At 50.9% G+C, this 17,403-nt stretch overlaps 2 protein-coding genes across 3 annotated transcripts in view; one reads left to right on the top strand and one right to left on the bottom strand.

Moving 5' to 3' along the window:
* LOC121860993 (glutathione S-transferase 1-1-like) overlaps positions 1 to 17,403 on the top strand; it is a 143,528-nt gene that overhangs the window by 41,800 nt on the left and 84,325 nt on the right. The window lies entirely within an intron of this gene.
* On the bottom strand, positions 1,254 to 2,802 carry LOC121861146 (mucin-2-like). Its single transcript, XM_042358712.1, has 2 exons — positions 2,796 to 2,802; positions 1,254 to 2,386 (listed from the first exon to the last, which is right to left on the bottom strand). The coding sequence occupies exons 1-2, from the start codon at positions 2,800 to 2,802 to the stop codon at positions 1,254 to 1,256; spliced, it is 1,140 nt and encodes a 379-aa protein (XP_042214646.1).

Below are 17,403 nucleotides of genomic sequence, written 5' to 3'. Positions count from 1 at the left end.
TCACATTGACTCGGCAGTATTGGTACAAGTAAAATCAGTGTCACCGTTACTGAACCAAAGAATGTTGTACCGTCACATGTCGTCCACCGTCACATGTTGTCGTCCACCGTCACTGAACCAAAGAATGTTGTACCGTCACATGTTGTTCACCGTCACCTGTTGTCGTCCACCGTCACTAAAGAATGTTGTACCGTCACATGTTGTTCGCCGTCACCTGTTGTCGTCCACCGTCACTGAACCAAAGAATGTGTGTACCGTCACATGTTGTTCACTGTCACCTGTTGTCGTCCACCGTCACTGAACCAAAGAATGTTGTACTGCCTACGTTGTTCACCGTCACCTGTTGTCGTCCACCGTCACTGAACCAAAGAATGTTGTACCGTCACATGTTGTTCACCGTCACCTGTTGTCGTCCACCGTCACCTACCCACAACACCCTCTACCACCTCAGCCACTACACACCTGCAGTACGTGGGGTTCGAATCTCCTTATAATAATGTCTTAGCCTCGAGTCTTAGGTCTTCTAGTGGTCCAGGAATGGTCTGATAATGGTCTATTGGTGGTCCGGGAGTGTGGTGGTCCGTAATTGATCTTGTTATGGTCCCGCGGTGGTCCTGTAGTCTTTCTAGGGTCTTGGGGTCATTGGCGAGGGGTCACTATGTTAACAGGAGGTGACTGTAGGTTAGGGTGTGGTTTCCAGGTGCCGCAGGATCCTGATGGTTGCCTCTCGTGTTCGAGGATGGAAGAAACTTGCCCAGCATAGTTTCACCTTTGCCCGGATATCGAACCCGGGGCCACTGGATTGCTAGGCGAACATGCTGACCATTACCACAGGTCACGTGTAGTTTCATACAGGGGTTTCATGAGCGAGGTGTACTGGTGTTCCCTCAGTGACTCTCAGGTGCTTGGAAGTGACCAACAGGTGTTCTCCAGGTACCTCGAGATCCCTACAGGTGGCGTCTAGGTCCGTCCAGGTAGCGCCGAGGACTCTAGTTGGCCTCAAGACCCTGAAGCTATTCCTAATCACCACAGACCTCCTCCTCCTCCACTTCACCCTCCTCCTTCACCTCTCACTCTCCTCCTCCTTCAACTCGCCCTATGTCCCCTCACTGACCTTAGGCCAGGGGGTGCCAACACAGTCATGGCACTGGTATACGATGATGCCTTCCCCCCCTAAGATCTGGCTGGTGTGTGTGTGTGTGTGTGTGTGTGTGTGTGTGTGTGTGTGTGTGTGTGTGTGTATTCATCTTTACCTACAACCACACCTGTCTTGACGGACATGGGCGAGGGGTGATCTTGCGGTTGAGGGTGGAGTCTTGCGTGGTTGAGGGTGGACGCTGTGGTTGAGGGTGAGTCCTTGCCGTGGTTGAGGTGGAGTCTTTGCCGTGGTTGAGGGTGGAGTCTTGCCGTGGTTGAGGGTGGAGTCTGGCCGTGGTTGGTGGTGTCTTTGCCGTGGTTGAGGGTGGAGTCTTGCCGTGGTTGAGGGTGGAGTCTTGGCCGTGGTTGAGGTGGAGTCTTTGCCGTGGTTGAGGGTGAGTCTTGCCGTGCTGAGGGTGGAGTCTTGCCGTGGTTGAGGGTGGAGTCTTGGCCGTGGTTGAGGGTGGAGTCTTGGCCGGCTGAGGTGGAGTCTTGCCGTGGTGAGGGTGGAGTCTTTGGCCGTGGTTGAGGGTGGAGTCTTGCCGGTTGAGGGTGAGTCTTTGCGTGGTTGAGGGTGGAGTCTCGTGGTTGAGGGTGGAGTCTTGGCCGTGGTTGAGGGTGAGTCTTGGCCGTGGTTGAGGTGGAGTCTTGGCCGTGGTTGAGGGTGGAGTCTTTGCCGTGGTTGAGGTGGAGTCTTGCCGTGGTTGAGGGTGGAGTCTGGCCGTTGGTGGTGGAGTCTTGGCCGTGGTTGAGGGTGGAGTCTTGGCCGTGGTTGAGGGTGGAGTCTTTGCGTGGTTGAGGGTAGTCTTGCTGCTGAGGGTGTGAGTCTTTGCTGTGGTTGAGGGTGAGTCTTGTGTGGTTGAGGGTGAGTCTGCCGTGGTTGAGGGTGAGTCTTTGCCGTGGTTGAGGGTGGAGTCTTGCCGTGGTTGAGGGTGGTCTTGCCGTGGTTGAGGGGTGAGTCTTGCCGTGGTTGAGGAGTCTTTGCCGTGGTTGAGGGGTGAGTCTGGCTGGTTGAGGGTGGAGTCTGGCCGTGGTTGAGGGTGGAGTCTTGGCCGTGGTTGAGGGTGAGTCTTTGCGTGGTTGGTGGAGTCTTTGTGTGGCTGAGGTGGACTCTGTGCAGGGTGGTGTCTTTGCCGGTTGAGGGTGAGTCTTGCCGTGGTTGAGGGTGAGTCTGGCCGGTGTGCCTGTGGTTGAGGGTGGAGTCTTGCTGTGGTGAGGGTGGAGTCTTGGCCGTGGTTGAGGGTGGAGTCTTTGCCGTGGTTGAGGTGAGTCTTTGCCGTGGTTGATTGTCGAAGGAGGTTGGGAGGAAATCATCCAAGACCTAACTGGGTGGTTGATGTAGACTTGAGACTTGGTGGTTGGACAACAAGACCACAGGGAGAGAGAGAGAGAGAGAGAGAGAGAGAGGGAGAGAGAGACCCAACGACCACAAAGACCCCTTACACACACCCCTTAAAGACGACCTAACACCAAACCACTAACAACTAAAGACCACGACCTTAAAAAAAGACTTCAAAGACCAAACCCACAATCTAAGACCACATAACCCATACCTTCCCTTTCCCTTTTTTCCCACCTCCCTCACCCCCACCTCAACTCTCACCCATCACCACCCTCTCACCCCTGACCACATCAAAGACCCCTCAAAATATACTTACTTGACATGTTCATTATTTTAAGGTGGTTAAACTAAATAAATCATCATTACCATCAAGACAAGACCACATTATTCTGACGTGAATTATCTCCTTAGTCTTTTCTCCTTTTCTTCCTTTCTTCTTTCTTTCTTCTTCTTCTTCTTTCTTCTTTTTCTTTTCTTCATGTTTCCCGTTCCTCTTCCATCTCCTCTTCGTTTTCATCTTCGTCTTCTTCTTCTTCCTTCGTTCTTCATCTCTATCTCTCTGTCCTTCCTGTTCCATTTCTTCCTACCTTATTTTTTCATCTCCTCCTCTTCCTGTTCCTCCTCCTCCTCCTCCTCCTTCATTCTTAACATTTCCTGCTTGTTCCTACAGCTTCTACCGAGACAGTTAGTTATGAGAGCACAAGAAGACATAGTTATAGGTGTTGACTCATGGTCGTTAGAGGTCAATGTAGGAGGGTCGTTAGAGGTTCACTGTGTTGGAGGGTCGTTAGAGGTCACGGAGTAGGAGGAAATATAAACGCTAATATATGTTTGAGTTTGTTGATTTAAGGCTATTTATCGCGGTGGGAGGAGATGAGAGGGGTCGGGAGTGGAGAGGGAGTGGGGTGGGTGGAGGAAGTGGGGTGAGAGGGTGGGGTGGAGAGGGGTGGAGGAGGGGTGAAGGGGTGAGAGGGTGGAGTGGAGAGGTGAGGAGGTCGAGGATGAGTGGGAGGTGAGGAGAGGTGAGAAGGAGAAGGGAAGTATGATGATTCATGTGTGTGTGTGTGTGTGTGTGTGTGTGTGTGTGTGTGTGTGTGTGTCCTCCCTACCACCGTCCACCACAACATAATTATAGTTCACACCTTTTGCGCTTATCTCCTATCTCTCTCACCTGAGTAATTAACCTGTATTCTCCTAGTTCATCGTCACCCCTTGAGAGAGAGTCCTTATGGTTCATCGTCACCCTTGAGAGAGCCCTTATGGTTCATCGTCACCCCTTGAGAGAGAGCCCTTATGGTCCATCGTCACCCCTGAGAGAGAGCCCTTTAGTCCATCGTCACCCCTGAGAGAGAGCCCTTATGGTTCATCGTCACCCCTTGAGAGAGAGCTCTGGTTCATCGTCACCCTGAGAGAGGCTTATGGTTCATCGTCACCCCTGAGAGAGCCTTTTGGTCCATCGTCACCCTGAGAGAGAGCCCTTAGGTCCATCGTCACCCCGAGACAGAGAGAGACCTTATGGTTCATCGTCACTCCTGAGAGAGAGAGTCTTGGTTCATCGTCACCCCTGAGAGATACTTATGGTTCATCGTCACCTGAGAGAGAAGCCCTTATGGTTCATCGTCACCCTGAGAGAGCCCTTATGGTCCATCGTCACCCTGAGAGAGAGAGAGAGCCTTATGGTTCATCGTCACCCCTGAGAGAGAGAGAGTTCTGGTTCATCGTCACCCCTGAGAGAGAGAGCCCTAATGGTTCATCGTCACCCCTGAGAGCCTGGTTTCATCGTCACCCTGAGAGAGAGAGAGAGCCCTGATCATCGTCACCCCTGAGAGAGAGAGCCCTTATGGTTCATCGTCACCTCTAGAGAGAGCCCTTATGGTCCATCACTCCTGAGAGAGAGCCCTTATGGTTCATCGTCACCCTGAGAGAGAGAAGCCCATGGTTCATCGCTCCCCTGAGAGAGACTTGTTCATCGTCACCCCTGAGAGAGAGAGCCCTTATGGTTCATCGTCACCCCTGAGAGAGCCCTTAGGTTCATCGGGAGAGGCTTTGATCGTCACCCTGAGAGAGAGAGAGCCCTTATGGTTCATCGTCACCCCTGAGAGAGCCCTTATGGTTCATCGTCACCTGAGAGAGAGAGAGAGCCCTTATGGTTCATCGTCACCCTGAGAGAGAGAGAGAGAGCCCAGACTCATCGTCACCCCTGAGAGAGAGAGAGCCCAGGTTCATCGTCACCCCTGGAGAGAGCCTTATGGTTCATCGTCACCCTGAGAGAGAGGGAGAGAGCCCTTATGATTCATCGTCACCCCTGAGAGACCCTTATGGTTCATCGTCACCCCTGAGAGAGAGAGAGGCCCTTATGGTTCATCGTCACCCCTGAGAGAGAGTCCTTATGGTTCATCGTCACCCTGAGAGAGAGAGTCTTATATTGTCACCCTGGAGAGAGCCCTTATGGTTCATCGCACCCTGAGAGAGTCCTATTCATCGTCACCCCTGAGAGAGAGAGCCCTTATATTCATCGTCACCCTGAGAGAGAGGCCTTATGGTTCATCGTCACCCCAGAGAGAGAGAGAGTCCTTATGGTTCATCGTCACCCCTGAGAAGAGAGCCCTTATGGTTCATCGTCACCCCTGAGAGAGAAGAAGCCCTTATGGTTCATCGTCACCCCTGGAGAGAAGAGAGAGCCCTTATGATTCATCGTCACCCCTGAGAGAGAAGCCCTATGATTCATCGTCACCCCTGAGAGAGAGCCCTTATGGTTCATCGTCACCCTGAGAAGAACCCTTATGGTTCATCGTCACCCCTGAGAAAGAGCCTATGGTTCATCGTCACCCCTGAAGAGAAGCCCTTATGATTCATCGTCACCCCTGAGAGAGAGAGACCCTTATGATTCATCGTCACCCCTGAAGAGGCCTTATATCATCGTCACTAGAGAGAGAGAGAGGTATGTAAGGCCTCTCTCTCTCTCTCTCACCTGGACCCTTCGCCCCCGTTGACAATTGCCCTCCTTTCTCTTCTCCTCCCTCCTCCCCCCATCTACATCCTCCTTCTCCCCCTCCTCCTCTTCTCCTCCTCCATCTCATTTACATGTGTGTTTATTCTCAGTAAATAAATGACGTAAGTTTACTTGGTCTTCATTACAACCAAGAAATAAAATCTACATAATTTTTATTTTATTTTATTTTTTTTTTGTGGGGGGGGGGCACTGACGTCACGCTGTAAAGACGTCACGCATTCATGACGTCACGTATTCATGACGCTGCGCACTCATGACGTCATCGAAGCCCAGATGCAACCCTCAGTGGTAGAGAGAGAGAGAGAGAGAGAGAGAGAGAGAGAGAGAGAGAGAGCAATCACCCCCTTCACACTCGTTTCAACAGCTCGTAAAAATCATCACTTGGCACCCTAGCTATTGTCTCCATGGCAACGCCCCGCCCACCATGTAAACAATGGCGGCTGGCAGAGCATTATTACCATTTCTAACTAATGGCGCTAATTGTGTCCCTAAGATATCACACACCCGCTTTAATGTCTGTTTATCATTGCTTTCTATCTCTGTTTTTGTTTGTTATCTCTCTTGTGTGTTTGTTTGTCTCTCACCTCTTCTGTCTGTTTCTGTTCCTGTCTTGTTTTTTACCTGTCAACTCTTTGTGTCTCACCTGGGGGTAATATTGTATAGAGCTGTTTTATCTCTCTCTCTCTCTCTCTCTCTCTCTCTCTCTCTCTCTCTCTCAGACTAATGAACGACAGGTGTTTGATTCATTAATACTCGCCAAGGTAACAGGTGGGTAGGGGGTCGTGTTGGTGAGGGTGTTGGTGATGGTATGGGTGGTGTTGGTGAGGGTGTTGGTGAGACGGTGTTGGTGAAGGTGTTGGGGATGGTGTTGGTGGTGTTGGTGATGGTGTTGGGGGTGGTGCAGGAGCCGGTAATGACGGTGGAGTAACACGACACCTGCAGCTCCTGAGGAAGGCGATGACGGAGACGTGTCGTAATAAGTTGATGTTTAGGGGGGGGTGGTGCTTCCTCAGCCAGCCAGTTACACAGCTAGTTACACAGCCCGTCAGCCAGTCAAATACACAGCCAGCCATCCAGTCAGTCAGCCAGTCAGCCAGTCAGCCAGTCAGCCACTCAAGCCACACCTTTTTGATGTCCCTGTACTCATGTTTAGAAGTGGCTCCCCCTACCCTCATACCCCCTACCTCCTATCTACCCCTATCTGCCTTCCCTATCCCCTATCTTTTCTTACCTACCTCCCCTACCCCACTATCTTCCCCCTACCTACTTATCCCTACCTATTCTTCCTCCCCCCTACTTAACTACCTCCCCTTAACTACCTTCCCCTAATACTCCCTATCCTTTACCTACATATCTCCCTACCTATCTACCTAACCTAACCCCCCGCCTTCCTTTGGACCTCCTTATCCCTATCTGCTTGCCTCTCTCCTCCTCCCCTCCCCCCTCCCTCCTCCCCTCTCTCTCCTCCCTGTTACGTCACCCCCATCCGCGTATCTCCCCCCTCCCCCCTCTCCTCCTCCCCTCCCCTCTCTCCTCCTCCCCTCCCCTCTCTCCCCTCCCTCCCCTCTCTCCCCCCCCTCAAGTTACGTCACCCCATCCGCCTATCCCCCCTCCCCCTTTCCTATTAACCTCTTCTTCTTTCCTCTCCCTCACTCTTGTTTCACCCTCTTTCTCTCTCCTACCCTCACTTATCATGGAGCTAGTGGATGAGAGAAAGAGAGAGAAGAGAGAGAGAGAGAGAGTACTGTGTATGAGGTAACGTGTAGGCGTGTGTATGTGCATTTACACACACACACACACACACAGATCTCAGTCCCGTCCACTCGGGTAAATATTTACTTGGAGTGACCACGTGTTCCCCCTAATGTAAACAAACCGTGGGAACAACACGTCTCCATGTATGTGGCTGGCTGTTGTGTGCATGTAACATTGTGACGTCACTTCCGTTTTCTTACAGTAAATTCATTCATATCGAGTACAATCACCATTCATGTAGTGAGATGAATCATTCATTCATAACCTCAGTACTATAATTCATTCATAAAAATAACGAGAGATGCTATTGGTTAGAATTACTATGACTCCGCCCATTCATAAAAAATCGGATGATGTCATTGGTTAGAATTACTATGACTCCGCCCATTCATAAAAATCTCGGATGCTGTCATTGGTTGAGCTTACTACTGTTGTCCTTGTTCTTGCTTTTCTTGTTTTTGTTCTTGTTCTTCTTGTTCTTCTTGTTCTTCCTCCTTCCCTCCTTCCTTCCCTCCTCCTCCTCCTTCACACCTAGAAGGGCACAGCCATATAGGAGAACAAATTGATCAATTATATTATCTGATCAACAGGTAATTGATAATTGAGGGGAGGAGTGGAGGGGATGGGGGGAGAGGGAGGAGGGATGAGAATGAGGAGAGAGAGGAATGGAGTAGGAAGAGGAGGAAGAGGAAGAGGAGGAGGAAGACAAAACGAAAAGAGGAGGAGGAAGAGAGGGTAGAGGAGAAACAAGAGGAGGAGGAGATGAAGAGTAGGAGGAAGAGAGGAAGCAAGAGAAGAAGGAAGAGGGAAGAAGAGGAGAAGGAAGAGGAGAAGCAAGAGGAGAAGCAAGAGAGAAGGAATTTCCGTGACCCGTGTTGGTGACTCAGAGTGTATTAATAAGAAGAGAGAGTTTTCCCCCTCTCTCCCCACTCCTCACCTCTCCTATCACTCCCTACTCCTCTACTCCCCATACAACTCATATACTCCTCTCTCCCCACTCCACATACACACCTTCGTAACACACTCCTCCTCTCCACTCCCCAAAACCCTTCCCCTCCCCCCTCAATCCCTCATCGTCTTACTCCTACTATAACTTCCACCTTATGTGAATTCACCCAAATATGCTTGAAGAGCTTTCCCCCTCGTGTGTGTGTGTGTGGGCAGCTGTCTGAAGGGTGGACACACACACACACACACACACACACACACACACACACACCACCACCACCAGGGAGAGAGGGAGAGAGAGGGAGGGTTGACGGAGAGAGGTCGTGTTGATTTCGGACAGTCGACCCATTCGTACCCTGACACGAATTCCACCAGTTATATGGTTATTGCGTCATTAACCTAGATTCTGATTGGTTAACTGCATCAAGAGGTGGGTTGAGGAAAGAGACGGGAAAGGAGGGACGTCGAGTCCATTAAGAAGAGTTGATTCTGTCACAGCCTGACACGAATTCCACCAATCATATGTTTATCGAGGCTTTTAATCTCGATTCTGAGTGGCTAAGTTTGTCAAATGGGGTCGCTTGTGGAGACAGGAAGGAGGGGGCCGAGTTTTCTTCGAACAGTTGACCTTTTCGCACCCTGACACGAATTCCACCAATCATATGTTTATCTTAGTTTTGATCTGGATTCTCATTGGATAATCCTTGCTTACGTATTCACCACCTGTGGGTGTCTGTAAGTCATCCACACGTCCAAACATCGGTGAGTGAGTTTCTTCCCCTCAAGAGAGTTAATTCAGAAATAGATTCGATTTCCGTTTCGTCTTCTCGTGGTTCTTGGTTCGGGGTGATAATGGTTCCTAGTACTTAATGGTGCTGTATATTGGAGGGTTCTGATTGGTTGTAGCTCGTCTAACTGGTTATTGGTGAGTTGTGATTGGTTCTGGCGTATCCAAGTCTTTTCTAACAAGTCCAAATGTATTGTTGTTGTCATTGTTGTTTCTTTCTTTCTCTCCACTATACTACTACTACTACTACTACTACTACTACTACTACTACTACTACTACTATCTTCAACACCACCACCACCCCAACATCACCTCCCATCACCATCATCTTACCTCCCTCCTCACCACCCACCCCTTCAACCACCCCACCCACCCCACACCCCACCCCCCCCACCTCACCCCACACCCACCCCACCCCACCCCTCCAGTATCCTCAGAGGCCAATATCACCATCAATACACGAGTAAACTCAGGTGTGTGGACTAATTACGTCAACAGCTGGGTTACCTGTAGTCGTGGCACCCTAAACGGGGAACAGGAGGAAGAGAGAGAGAGAGAGAGAGAGGTAATCTATAAGCACTACCCATTTGCTAGTACCCTTTTTATCTATCTGTCTGTCTGTCTGTCTGTCTGTCTCTCTGTCTGTCTGTCTTTACCTGCATTTCTCAGTAATTACAGGTAAGACACCTTATTTATCCCAGGTAGACCAAATATATTGAAAAGTTGTCGTAAGAACTTTAAGAGAATAAAATATTTGTGTCGTAAGTTTGAGGGAGATATTTACCTTATTACGTGTGTGTGTGTGTGTGTGTGTGTGTGTGTGGAGAGAGAGGGAGGTTGACTTTGGCTGCTTCATGGACCTTTCACACACACACACACACACACACACACACACACACACACACACACACATATGACTTGTAAATGATGGATGATGTTTGTGGATGACGAAGGAAAATTCTTCCTCTTCTCTCTCTCTCTTATCTTTCTTCTTCTTCTTCTTCTTCTTCTTGTTATTGTTGTGGCTCTCTCTCTCTCTCTCTCTCTCTCTCTCTCTCTCTCTCTCTCTCTCTCTCTCTCTCTTAGTCTATATCATCGGCAGGTATACGCAGGTGAGACTGAGAATTGGGTGGGTTAAAGAGGGTGAGTAATGGGGGTGGGCAGAGAGGGAGGGGGGTGGGCAGAGAGAGAGGGAGGGTGGAGTGGAGGGCTGGTGGGCAGGAGGAGGTGGGCAGAGACAGGAGGGTTGACTACCACTGGTGATGTATGTATGACAGGTGGACCGCCCAGCCACCCTAATTAATAAACTCTCTCTGGTCCTGGGTGGGGTGGGGTGGGTGGGTGGGGTGGGTGGGAGAAGAGTGGGTGGGTGTTTAGATGGGTAGATATGGACTCCTGTGATGTGATTCATATACCCAGTTACCCACCCACCTCCGCCCTCACCCTCTTCTCACCCACCCACCCCACCACCTCTCCCCTCTTCACCTTGGCTCCCTGTACACCCACCCTCACTCATTACTCAAAATCATCCTTGAATTGGTTCGATTCCCTCGCCAAAGTCAACTGGAGAGTCATCCCAAGTTATTCCCGAGACCACACTCACCTGAGGCACTCACCTATGACACACAGAGAGAGAGAGAGAGAGAGAGAGAGAGAGAGAGAGAGAGAGAGAGAGAGGAGAGAGACTTAGATATATAATAGTCCGTCTAGTGCAACAACAACAACAACAACGACAACAACGACAACAAGCATCATCAGCATCCGTTAGCATCTCATAGGTGAATGGACGTACTGTGAATGCCTGGCGAAGCTGAGGGTCATTACTGGCGATGTTGAGAGTCATTACTGGCGAAGGTTTTTGTGGCGAGGTATTGGAATCGTTGTGAGTCCTTTGTCATTCCTCAAGACTTGCCTGAAGGAGGGTGTGGCAGGTGAAGGAGAGGGTATGGCAGGTGAAGGAGAGGGTATGGTAGGTGAAGGAGAGGGTGTGGTAGGTGAAGGAGAGGGTGTTGGTAGGTGAAGGAGAGGGTATGGTAGGTGAAGGAGAGGGTATGGTAGGTGATGGAGAGGGTATTGTTAGATGATGGAGAGGGTATGGTAGGTGAAGGAGGGTGTGGCAGGTGAAGGAGGGTGTGGCAGGTGAAGGAGAGGGTATGGTAGGTGATGGAGAGGGTATGGTAGGGTGATGGAGGTATGGTAGGTGAAGAGGGTGTGGCAGGTGAAGGAGGAGGGTGTGGCAGGTGGAAGGAGGTATGGTAGGTGATGGAGAGGGGTATGGTGGGTGAGGAGGGTGTGGCAGGTGAAGGAGGGTGTGGCAGGTGAAGGAGGGGTATGGCAGGTGAAGGAGGGTATGGTAGGTGATGGAGGGGTATGGTAGGTGAAGGAGGGTGTGGCAGGTGAAGGAGGGTGTGGCAGGTGAAGGAGAGGGTATGGCAGGTGAGGAGGGTGGTAGGTGAAGGAGGGTGTGGCAGGTGAAGGAGGGTGTGGCAGGTGAAGGAGAGGGTATGGTAGGTGATGGAGGTATGGCAGGTGAAGGAGGGTATGGTAGGTGAAGGAGGGGTATGGTAGGTGAAGGAGAGGGTATGGTAGTTGAAGGAGGAGGGGTATGGTAGGTGAAGGAGGGTATGGCAGGTGAAGGAGGGTATGGCAGGTGAAGGAGAGGGTATTGGCAGGTGAAGGAGAGGGGTATGGTAGGTGAAGGAGAGGGGTATGGTAGGTGAAGGGAGGGTATGGCAGGTGAAGGAGAGGGTATGGTAGGTGAAGGAGAGGGTATGGTAGGTGAAGGAGAGGGTATGGTAGGTGAAGGAGAGGGTATGGCAGGTGAAGGAGAGGGTATGGTAGGTGAATTAATTTACATAATTCGTAAAGACTCAGAAGGAAAATGATACCTAACTTTGTCTGTAACTCTTGCAGGATGTATTGAGTATTAGCTATCGTCTTGAGCCTTACAGTTGGTGGTGTTCCAGCTGCCGATCAACCAGCTGTATGGTTCTGTGGGGCCATCTTTACTTTGGCAGGGATGGTTGAAGCTGCCACCATCTGCCAAGGTTGATGGTGTCGGTAGCAAGTAGGAAAAAATAAGACGTGGAGGTGTGCTGTATAATAGAACAAGGAACTGATTTTGTGTTTTTTGGTTTACGAAAAGTTGTAATAAATTAATAATTGACAACGATTGAGCTGAGAGAACCTTCCTGTAGGAGGCGAGGAAGCTGGTACAATCAACAGGTCTACCTCCTTGTATGCAGACGATTCATTTGCTATTTCTGTCGAGTGAGTAACTAATCTCAGGAATTTTGATGAGCTACGACTGTGCTGAGAGTTCCTTCATGCAAATGGTCACTGATGAGGTCCTGGTCTCCATTGGTCACCTTCGAGGGCCGCCCGTGGTCGATAACCCCAGCAGCGTCTAGTAGTAAGCGAAGGTGGTCAGTTTTTGTTCAGTGTTTCATTCCAGAGTTTTTATCAGTGGCTCCTTGACTCTCTCTCTGAATGTTGATAGCCGCTAGAAGGGTGACTTGGGCTGGTTTAATGGATTCCTCGTCTCTAGTGGCACCCTCCCCCTTCTCTAGTGGCTGTGCCTCTCTAGTGGCTGTACCTCCATCTAGTGGCAATGTACCTCTCTAGTGGCACTGTACCTCTCTCTAGTGGCACTGGACCTCTCTAGTGGCACTGTACCTCTCTAGTGGCACTGTACCTCTCTCTAGTGGCACTGGACCTCTCGTGGCACTGTACCTCTCTCTAGTGGCACTGTACCTCTCTCTAGTGGCACTGTACCTCTCTCTAGTGGCACTGTACCTCTCTCTCTAGTGGCACTGTACCTCTCTCTAGTGGCACTGTACCTCTCTCTAGTGGCACTGTACCTCTCTAGTGGCACTGTACCTCTCTCTAGTGGCACTGTACCTCTCTCTAGTGGCACTGTACCTCTCTCTAGTGGCACTGTACCTCTCTAGTGGCACTGTACCTCTCTCTGGCACTGTACCTCTCTCTAGTGGCACCTCCCTCTCTCTCTAGTGGCACCTCCCTCTCTAGTGGCACTGTACCTCTCTCTAGTGGCACCTCCCTCTATCCCTTCAATGACACTCGCCCTCTCTCCCTTCAATAGCACCCTCCCTCCCTCCCTCCCTTCAATAGCTCCTCACAACTCGGCCTTGGCGTGTAAAACATCAACATCACCTCAGAAGTATTTTAAATGGTGGCAGCCGCGTCTGTCTCTCCAATGGTACCCTTCCTCCCTCCCTCCCTCTCTCCAATGGTACCCCCCCCCTCTCTGTAGTAGCATCCTCCCTCCCTCAAGTGCCACCTCCTTCCTCCCTCCAGTGCCATCCTCCTCCCTCAGTGCCATCTCCCTCCCTCCCTCCAGTGGCACCCGTTTATGTCACTCACGTATATTAAAGAACTAGAGGTGACGTCCTTACATTACCTTTTCCTTATTGACCTCAAACTCGCTAATTAGTTAATGTTTTTGTCGTGTGTGTGTGTGTGTGTGTGTGTGTGTGTGTGTGTGTGTGTGTGTGTGTGTGTGTGTTGACGTGGTCGAGGCTGCATGGGCAAAATTAGCTCCCCTTGACTCACGCTGGTCTAAATTATTATTATCATCATTTTGATATGGCGACGTGGGTCTCTCTCTCTCTCTCTCTCTCTCTCTCTCTCTCTCTCTCTCTCTCTCTCTCTACCATAACCACCAACTACCACTACTACTAACACCACCACCACTACTACCACTACCACCACCACCGCTACTACCACCGCTACTACCACCACTACCACCACTACAGTAATGGCCTCTTGGTATATCAGGAAGGTGGCTGGGATCATTATTTCTAGGTCTGCAACATTTTCCCCTCTCACTCCCTCTCACTTCCTGTCTGTCCCTCTCCTCCCTCCTTCCTGTCTGTCCCTCTCCTCCCTCTCCTTCCTGTCTGTCCCTCTCACTTCCTGTCTGTCCCTCTCACTTCTGTCTGTCCCTCTCACTTCCTGTCTGTCCCTCTCACTCCCTCTCACTTCTGTCTGTCCCTCTCACTTCCTGTCTGTCCCTCTCACTCCCCTCTCACTTCCTGTCTGTCCCTCTCCTCCCTCTCACTTCCTGTCTGTCCCTCTACTCCCCTCTCACTTCCTGTCTGTCCCTCTCCTCCCTCTCACCTTCTGTCTGTCCCTCTCCTCCTCTCACTTCCTGTCTGTCCCTCTCCTCCCTCTCTCACTTCTGTCTGTCCCTCTCCTCCCTCTCACTTCCCTTCTGTCCCTCTCCTCCCTCTCACTTCCTGTCTGTCCCTCTCACTCCCTCTCCTTCCCTGTCTGTCCCTCTCCTCCCTCTCACCCTGTCTGTCCCTCTCACTCCCTCTCACTTCCTGTCTGTCCCTCTCCTCCCTCTCACTTCCTGTCTGTCCCTCTCACCCCCTCTCACTTCCTGTCTGTCCCTCTCCTCCCTCTCACTTCCTGTCTGTCCCTCTCCTCCCTCTCACTTCCTGTCTGTCCCTCTCCTCCCTCTCTCCCTGTCTGTCCCTCTCCTCCCTCTCCTTCCTGTCTGTCCCTCTCACTCCCTCTCACTTCTGTCTGTCCCTCTCACTCCCTCTCACTTCCTGTCTGTCCCTCTCACTCCCTCTCACTTCCTGTCTGTCCCTCTCACCCCCTCTCACTTCCTGTTACACTAAACCACAAAAAAACATTTTATTTTTGACAAGGTAGTGGTGGTAGTGGTGTGTGGTAGTGGTGATGGTGATTGTGGTAGCGGTGGTAGTGGTGGTAGTGGTGGTAGTGGTGATTGTGGTTGTTATGGTAGTGGTGGTGGTTATGGTGATAATTATTGGTAGTGGTTGTGGTGGTGGTGGTGGTGGTGGTCGTTGTGGGAGTGGTTGTGGTAGTGGTGGTGGTTGTGGTAGTGGTGGTGGTAGTGGTGGTTAGATCTACCTGCATCTAACCTGTTGTAGGTAACGCATCTCTTCACGACACCAGGTATTGTTTACAACTTGTTCCGTGGGAGAGTAGACTTCCTCGCTCCTTCCTTCCTTCCTTCCTTCCTTCCTCCTTCCTTCCTCCTCCCTCCCCTCCCTCCTTCTTTCTTTTACCACTACAACTATCTCACCACCACCACCACCCCCCTAAGCCTCCTTCTACCACCACTACTACCCCCCTTCCCCCAAGCACCACCACCACTATCTTTATTGGGGGTTATAAAGAGAGAGAGATAGGTGTGGGGTGTGTATGTGTGTATGTGTATGTGTGTGTGTGTGTGTGTGTGTGTGTGTGTGTGTGTGTGTGTGTGTGTAAGTAAGTATACATAACATCACCAGGAAATACATCATACAACCTCATTAAATACGGATTGAAAATGGGGGTTTGAGACAGACATATTCACCCATCACCCACCTCACCCATCACCCACCTCACCCATCACCCACCTCACCCATCACCCACCTCCCCATCACCCACCTCACCCATCACCCACCTCACCCATCACCCACCTCACCCATCACCCCATCTTCACCCCTCACCCATCACCACCTCACCCATCCACACCCACCTCATCCATCACCCACCCCCCCTCACCCTCACCCATCACCCTCACCTCACCCATCACCATCACCCATCACCCACCTCACCATATCCCCCCACCTCACCCATCACCCACCTCATCCATCACCCACCTCACCATCACCCACCTCACCCATCCCACCTCACCCATCACCCACCTCACCCATCACCCACCTCACCCATCACCACTACCATCACCCACCTCATCCATCACCCACTACTCATCACCCACCTCACCCATCACACACCCACACCTCATCCATCTCAGCAGGCCCAGACGCCACCAGCGCGGGGGTATGGGCAAAGCATGGGTAGGGGTGACCCATTCATCATACCAACAAGGCCGACTGGATGGGGCGTGGGTGACATGAGGTGTTTTGCCCATTAGGTATATAGGGTTGGGGGCGGTGGGTGGGGGGTGGGGGTGGGGTGGGGGGGTGGGGTGGGGAGGTGGGTGGCATGGGTGGGTAGTGATTGATGGGGATAGGTAGTGGTGGTTGAAAGAGAGTGTAGGTAGTAGTGGTAGTTGTGGTGGTTGGTGGTGGTGGTGGGTATATAAATAGTGGTTGAGGATTGTAGGTAGATCACACACACACACACACACACACACACACCACCGTCTCCATACACGGAAGAGGAAATGAGTTAAGGCTTAATAGTGTGTGTGTGTGTGTGTGTGTTGTGCTTGGCTTCCTGCCCCCCTTCCTACCTACCTACCTACCTACCTGACTGGATAGGTGACTGGCTGACTGACTGCCTGCCTTCCCAGTGTCATAAACCAAGGTTGTCATATGGTGCCCCCTGACAACCTTATCACAGCAACATCTGTTATCACCAGCAACACCTGTTACATCACCTGTCATCAACATCTGCACCTGTTAGAACACCTGTCATTGAGAGAAATACCTGTTTTTACACCTGTCATCAACATCTGCACCTGTCAGAACATCTGTCATTAAGAGAAACACCTGTCAGAACATCTGTCATTAAGAGAAACACCTGTCAGAACATCTGTCATTAAGAGAAACACCTGTCAGAACATCTGTCATCGTCACCTGTGGATTAATTTACTCCAACAGGTGTCAGCAGCACTTAGTAACATTTATGACGTCATAGTGTTACGTAACGCCCCAGGATGTGACGTAACAACTCGGCGCTGTTACTGATGGTGTTACGTGTTTAAGGCGTCACGTTATTAGGAGTTTGTGACGGCGGTGGCGTGACGTGACGGGCGTAATAGTGTGACGGTTGTAAGTGGGCGTAACGAGCCTGTGGCGGGTGTAGGCTACTGGGGGGTCTGTATTGTTACTTGATGACTTGACGTGGTAATCCCCTCTCCTCTTTCCTCCTCCCTCCATCACCCCTTCCTCTCTCTTCTCTCCCCACCTCCTTCCCCATTCCATCATTACCACCTCTCCTTCCTCACCCCCTCACCCCTCCTCTTCCCTCTCCCAACCCCTCTCAACTCCCCTCTCCATTCCTCCCTCCCCCAAACTAACCCAACCAAAATTCCCCCAGAAAATCCCCATGACGACTTATTTTTTGAGAGTTCAGAAAATTATCAAAACATCCTCACTACATTATCGACGTGTGTGTGTGTGTGTGTGTGTGTGTGTGTGTGTGTGTGTGTGTGTGTGTGTGTGTGTGTGTGTGTGTGTGTGTTTTAGCCAGTAAGTGAATAAAGTCATTTTCCTATTAACGTGTGTGTAGACAAAGACTCACAGTTTATTTACACAGTGTTGTTAGGGTTAGGGGAAGAGACATCACAACCAACATTACACACAGTTCCTTGAGTATAACGCCACTTTAAGAGTGTTTGCCTGTGTAGGATCTAATTTCACATATACCACAGAGAGAGAGAGAGACTGAGAGAGAGACTGAGAGAGAGAAGTA

Source organism: Homarus americanus, unplaced genomic scaffold (assembly GCF_018991925.1).
Source record: "Homarus americanus isolate GMGI-L3 unplaced genomic scaffold, GMGI_Hamer_2.0 scaffold52806, whole genome shotgun sequence".
Classification (NCBI taxonomy): domain Eukaryota; kingdom Metazoa; phylum Arthropoda; class Malacostraca; order Decapoda; family Nephropidae; genus Homarus; species Homarus americanus.
Note: the sequence above shows the minus strand (reverse complement) of the source record. Positions and strands in the feature narration are given on the sequence as shown.